This window comes from Malus sylvestris, chromosome 17, assembly GCF_916048215.2.
Source record: "Malus sylvestris chromosome 17, drMalSylv7.2, whole genome shotgun sequence".
NCBI classification, from domain to species: domain Eukaryota; kingdom Viridiplantae; phylum Streptophyta; class Magnoliopsida; order Rosales; family Rosaceae; genus Malus; species Malus sylvestris.
The window spans coordinates 11,782,222-11,788,875 of record NC_062276.1 but is presented as its reverse complement, the minus strand read 5'-3'; the positions used below and the strand labels follow the sequence as shown (position 1 = coordinate 11,788,875).

The following is a 6,654-nucleotide window of genomic DNA, read 5'->3' as shown; positions in this document are numbered from 1 at the left end:
ACTATTATGTATGTACTTATGACAAGTTACATGATGAATGATTTAGAAAATGACTAACGAATTTAAATTCTTGATTACATATATGAAACTCGTGTTTCAGAGGGAGATGATTATTCCTTCCAAGTGAACAAATGGATTAAACATGGTCCATACTTCTTTTATGTAGTTCTACTTTTGTATTTGCCAAAATGGATACCAAGTCTAATGCTTGTATAGACAAACTTCAAGGTATACCATCTTTAATTCTATTCTTTTAAGTATATATTCCTTCATCTTATAGAGAAATTCCGTCCCACAAATATCATATCTTTATGTATTATTCGTCACGTGATTATATTCAAGAGTTAGCTCTCTACCAACTTAATATTTATCTGACTAATTCATTTTTCCAACTCTTAGACATAACTCAAAACTGAGAAAAGAAGGAAAAAAGTTGACTTTATAGCTTTTCATTTTTCCTTGCATCTAACTTTCATGGAGATAAGAATAGGATAAGTGCAGATTTGCAATTGCATCGTCCAGCAACTTAAAAAATTGCCAACCATGCCAAGCTGTCAACCAAAACTTTGCCTCTGACAATCTTGTCCCTCATCATTGCCCAATAAACTATTTCCTGCCATGCACACGTGGCACCATCCTCACAAATTATCAGATCACATATTGATTGCCCTTCGAGTTCTAGATTTGGCTGCCTTAAAATATGAATTTTAACGAAATTTTTTTGATACTATTTAGTTTATCGAAAAATTACATTTTTATATTAAAAATTCAATCTTAATATTATTTACTTCACATTTTATTTTGTGTTTATCCTTAAAATTCAAAATTTTCAAATCATTTTCTTTAGTTTTTCTCTTAAAATAACCAATCTCAGTCGTCCATTTTCCAAACCATCCCGCATTCTACCAGGGACTGAGAGCACTCAAAAAGTGACCCATCCACACGTTTTCGGCATACCACAACTGGGTAACTGCCACGTGGCGTGATGGCATAGGTTTCTGTATAAATATGTAGCTCTCTGAGTTACTAGCCAATCCCTGCTCTCTGTGACAAGTCCCTGTCTTAATTCTAACTGTTGTTAAACGTCTCTTAATTTGGTCAGTTTCCCAGTTTCTTGTTGCCCTCCGAGCTCACCTCACAACCTCACACACACAGAGAGGGGGTGAGAGAAAGAGAATTGCTTTTCACAACAGCACTTTAGAGCTTATACTGTAAGCCTTCGGTTTCCAGTTCAAGAGAAGTGCTTTGGACCAGGGTGCTTTTCTATTCCATTTTCTGCTTCTGGGTTTTCTTTTATTTCTCATTTCCCTTCTGGGTTTCCAATTTTCTATGCTAACAGAAATTTTCGTTTTTGGGTTTTTTTTTCATGTCATTATCTTCTTTATTCTTTCTTATCTATTTTCAACTGCAATTTTCAAGTTGAAATTGCTCCATTTTCCCTCTATTTTTATGTGGGTATTATTTTATTCTCAATTTTTTAATCATTTTTTGTTAATCAGTACTTTAATGATGAAGATTGAAGAGTCTAATTGGCTTCTGAATTTTTTAATCCACAAACTTTATGTGGTGTAGTAAACATGATATAAAGTTTTGTAGTTCTATATTGGTGCTTCCTTCTCATCCCTTTTCTTAGGATTGTTTCCATTTCTGGTATGCAGCCAGATTTTTAATGTTTATTGTTTTGGTTAATGAATTATTTAGTCAGTTGACCATCTAAATCACTAAGTATATTTTTTAAGTTGTTAAGATTTCACAACTTCTAGTTATAGTAGTTCTGAATCATTTGCAATCATCTAAATCTGTCTTCTTTCTTTGTTTTGCAGCAATTTCTGTCTGCTCAGAGACATGAATTCTTGCATTCCTGAGGGGAACTTTGAGGCTGATCTCCCCTTGACCAACCAAAAGAAATCAATGGGGTCTGTATCTCTTTCTCTCTTCTCAAGTTATCGCCTCCCTCCGTATTTTGTTTGAGATTGCAAAATATTTTCGATATTTGAGGTCAAACAATGTTTTCGATATCATACATGTTGAGCTATGTTGATTGGGGGGGAAATATTTTGCAGGCCAGACCATGAACTAGTCGAGCTCTTGTGGAGAAATGGGCAAGTAGTTTTGAACAGCCAAACGCATCGAAAACCAAGTCTTAATCCGAATGATCAACCGAGACAAGTTCAGAAACATGATCAGCAATCAATAAGGTCTGGTGGGTTGTATGGGAATTCAGGTAGTCTGATTCAAGATGATGACGCAGTTTCGCTTATCCACTACCCGCTTGAGGATTCTTTCGACAAAGAGTTTTGCTCCCATTTTTTCTCTGAATTGCATTCCTGTGGTCCAATTGAGCTTGACAAGCCAATCAAACAGTTTGAGGGAGACAAGTTTGATGCTTCTGACACCGGGCGTCTTGTTTCCAATTCACCGCAGCCTAATGTTAAGTCCTCTGCTGGTGTGGAATACCCTGCAAATCCAATGCCTCCTCCAAGATACCACTACATTAATTCAACTGATCAGCCGAACCAAAATAGAGGCTTGGGGAAAATAGTTAATTTTGCGCAATTTGCAACCCCGGGAAAGCTTTCTGCAGGATCTTCCAGAGGACAGTTAGGAGGGAAAGAGGCCGGAGATTTAGCTCAAGCGGAGGTTAGAGAGTGTTCTGTGATGACGGTTGGTTCGAGTTATGCTGGTAGCAACCAAGTTCTAAATGAACTTGATGTGAGCAGGGCTTCAAGCAATTGTGATGGAACCACTGGTTTATCGGCTGGACATTTCTATGACAATGTTCATAAGATAATGCCTCAGAGCGAGACGGGGAAAACAGATACGCTTGATCAAACGCTTACTTCGTCTTCTGGTGGTTCTGGAAGTAGTTTTGGCAGAGGAGGAAAGCAGTCTAATGTTGTCAACAGCAACAAGAGAAAGGTTAGAGATGCAGAGGACTCGGAGTGCCAAAGTGAGGTAAAAACTTAAAACCCTCTTTCCAACACTGATTTGTAATATCTATGATTTTTCGCCCGATTAATAAGATTTTACTTATGTTTTAGGCTGCTGAACTTGAGTCAGCTTCAGCTGCAGGAAGTAAGTCAGCGCATCGATCAGGATCGACCAGGAGGAGTCGTGCTGCTGAAGTCCATAACCTCTCAGAAAGGGTAGGATTTTTGAAGTTCCCTAGCATTACAAAGTTTCGGAAATTTTCACTTCTTTTCTTTGTAATAACTTGTTCATTCGTGCAGAGACGGAGAGATCGGATTAACGAGAAAATGAGAGCATTGCAAGAGCTTATACCTCATTCTAACAAGGTGAATTTACTTTCTTACAACCCCTTTAATAGTTTCTTAATTCTCATCTAATTATAAATATTTTTGACTGATTTGGTTCTTAATTTTTCAGACAGATAAAGCATCAATGTTAGATGAGGCAATTGATTACTTGAAGTCACTTCAGATGCAACTTCAGGTACAACGTCCCCTAAAAAAACCGAAACTGGTCCTATATTGTTTGTAGCTCAAGCTACTAACAGTTTTTCTTGTTGATTCAGGTAATTTGGATGGGAAGCGGGATGGCACCAATGATGTTTCCGGGAGTGCAGCACTATATTTCCCAAATGGGAATGGGACCGCCGGCCTTGCCTGCTATGCACAATCCGGTGCGTCTACCTAGGCACCCGCTCGTTGATCAGTGCATGAATGTGGCTCCAGCACCAAACCAGACTGTAATGTGCCAACCACCGGTCTTGAATCCCGTTGATTACCACAACCAGGTGCAAAATCCCTCTTTTCAGGAGCAATACGCGCGTCTCATGAACTTCCATCACATGCAGACTATGTCTCAGGTTTGTGTTCTTAGTCTTGAGTAAATTATTTGCCATAGACACAAATATTTGTTGTCGTTAATTATCTTAACTCAAACGATTTTCATTTCTGTCATATCGAAATTTTCGTGTAGCCGATGAATATGTTCAGATTTGGCTCCCGACCTGTACAACAGAATAATCAGATGATGGCAGCAAATGGTGTCAGCAGTGGACCTTTCGGGGTAGGAGCTGCAACTAATGACCCTTTAAGTGGAAGAATGAGTAAGTCACTTACAAGCACTTTATCTTATAATAATCACTTTTTATTTTTTATTTTAACAAGAAGCATGCATAACCTTTACCTTTTTTAAACTTAAAAGAAATAATTTATTTAAAGAAGTTCTGTGAACCCGAGTAAGTGGATTCCTATATGTTTAAATGGCTGTCAAAATCAGGGGCTGTGTGATGAATTTGGGTTGAATTCTTTGAGTTCATTTCCCACCTTATCCTCATTACCATCTCTCAAGAAAGTGAATGGTCACAAACTTCTTACTTCTCTCTAAAGGGTCTTGTTGTGCAGTACAGAGGCTCATATCCGTTCAAGAATGTAAGAATCTCACGCCGGACAATTGACAACATAAAATACAATATACAATTAATGGTTCCATCACTAATTGTACCAAGACCTTGTATAAAAAAATTTACACCTGTTGGTTCGTCTATCTCAAATTTTGACAGTATCATTTGCTAGATATAGACCATTAGTTCTTCTTTCCACATCTTACACTAATTTGAATTCTTCTTCTGGCTCTTCTTTTTTACTGATAATATGTTAAAAACAGTTTTGTTTGGTTGAATCATTGATGCCATTAAGTGTCACTTTCATACTAATTTCAATCGACACACTTCTTTTTTCTGATGTTAACAGGTTAACGAGAGAGGATGCATATGCTTATCTCATCTCTATATATGGTCCCCCCTAGCTGGCGTATTTAACAAGATCGTATAATTGAAGGTGGCAAAAGTTGTTGAATATTTGGACATTTTTTCGCTTACACTGATCGCATGATCTTACCTCGTAGATGATTCGAAGTCACTTCTCGTACTTATATACCGACGAACAACTACTGCAAGAGTTCAAACATCTCAATCTGGCGTTGAACTGGTTCCAAAACCCTACAAGCGGACACAAGACTAGTTGTGTAGCTTTCTGAATTGAGTTTACTCTGGGCAAAAAAGCAAGATGGTATTTCATGCCTCATAAAAATGTATAAAACACAGGCATAATATTGCTGCTCATTGATGTTCCTTTTATAAAAGGATGCCTTAATTTTTTAATGGAAACTGAAATATGTTTCCTCAAGTGTTTTCTTTGTTTGCACCTTTATGCTTATGTTTGCCGTGAGGACCTTATGTCTGTCACTGCAGATATATGGAGGAACTGGAAAACACAAATGAATAAAAAAATAAAGTTGAATCACATAAGCTTTTCTTTTCTTACCTTTGAAATAAATATTTTTTTTGGTAAATTTAGTTTATAAATGTTGTATTTACAGTTCAAAACGTGTTATGATATGTTTCAAAAGACTTGCTGCTCAGTTGATAAAGAGCATTGAACATGCATTCTACATTTGCACCCGAAATTCTGAGTTCGATTAGCACTGATGAAATTATTGCCTGTTGTTTTTAACGTTGAGCATCAATAGTCCTCTCAAGCTTTATATATCTTGTTCTCTAAGTCAAGCTGAAATGAATTGAAAGTAAGTAGTGGTTTTGGAATCAAAATAAAGGCAAAGCCAACCACTTCCTGCTGATATGGGATACCCTTTTATCTGTAAACTTCCATGTTACGTAGTCATAAAACTCCAGGTTCATGCACATGGCTTGCAGGACTTATCCTTTTATTGCATAATTTGACTTGGGATCCAAGTTAATTGCCTTTAACGTTTGAGAGATTTGAATTGGACACTTGTCATAGAGCTTGTGCTTTTGCATTTTTAGCATTTTGGTTTCAAGTCAACAACTACCACAAAGTTACTGTCTCCTTAGAGTGACGGCCAGAAATGCTAAGGGCAGTCACTTCTTGCATGCAAGTGGGCAACTTCTAGCTAGTTGTTGATGTAACGTGGGTTCTACATGCATCAACAACCAGTCAATCAATATGTGACTAATTTAGACTCAACTTTATATTAGTTTCTAATCAACTATACTATGTGTCTAAAAAATGTTAGGCGGTAGTCGAGGGCATAGGACTTTTTTATTTAATTAGATTTATAATATAACATGTAAATAAGTGCCCTACTTATACTTAAAAGGATTCCTAGGCATTTCTATATCAACAATTTTGTGTCTTCTTGAAATCGAAGATTCTAGATGGTTGTGGAGAAGGTGAGGAAGAAACTAGAGAGAGAAATTGAGACAATTTTAAACCGTAATCACTTTATTTTAAATATTTAAAATAAATAAAAAAACTCATCAAACCGTCCAGCCTAACTAGGGCCTAATAGAGGCAGATGGTCGCTGCCTTATGTCTAGGAGTTTCTTTGGTCGATTTTTAGAACTTTACTACAAAGATAGTATATGTTTAGTATTTTGACGAGACATGTTAAGTGAAATCACCTAGTTAAGTGAACAACTATCAAATTATTTATACCATGTGGGCCTCGTGACATGCACCGATGGCCGATAAACTTACGTTTTGGTACCCCAAGTATCTTATATGTGGTGGGTTCACTTTGCCTCATGCATTGGCATCCACCACTTGCACTCAGCAATGGGACGTACATCTGCAGCGTAAATGCCTATTCGGATTTCAGGATTAGGGTTTAGATAACAATGACTAATTACGTGTGGACGTGCATGAT

At 37.1% G+C, this 6,654-nt stretch overlaps 1 protein-coding gene across 1 annotated transcript; it reads left to right on the top strand.

The window, feature by feature from the left end:
* The first annotated feature begins 1,069 nt into the window (after positions 1-1,069).
* LOC126611127 (transcription factor PIF4-like) lies at positions 1,070-5,275 on the top strand. Its single transcript, XM_050279306.1, has 9 exons — positions 1,070-1,211; positions 1,824-1,916; positions 2,064-2,955; positions 3,042-3,146; positions 3,231-3,296; positions 3,388-3,453; positions 3,536-3,829; positions 3,943-4,072; positions 4,719-5,275. The coding sequence occupies exons 2-9, from the start codon at positions 1,846-1,848 to the stop codon at positions 4,721-4,723; spliced, it is 1,629 nt and encodes a 542-aa protein (XP_050135263.1). The 5' UTR covers positions 1,070-1,211; positions 1,824-1,845; the 3' UTR covers positions 4,724-5,275.
* Positions 5,276-6,654: the final 1,379 nt, after the last annotated feature.

Bases quoted from the DNA above. Each gene is read 5' to 3' on its own strand.
- LOC126611127 (XM_050279306.1), top strand. From the start codon at position 1,846: ATGAATTCTTGCATTCCTGAGGGGAACTTTGAGGCTGATCTCCCCTTG. The intron at 2,956-3,041 runs GTAAAAACTTAA...CTTATGTTTTAG, and splicing joins ACTCGGAGTGCCAAAGTGAG to GCTGCTGAACTTGAGTCAGC. The intron at 3,454-3,535 runs GTACAACGTCCC...TTGTTGATTCAG, and splicing joins CACTTCAGATGCAACTTCAG to GTAATTTGGATGGGAAGCGG.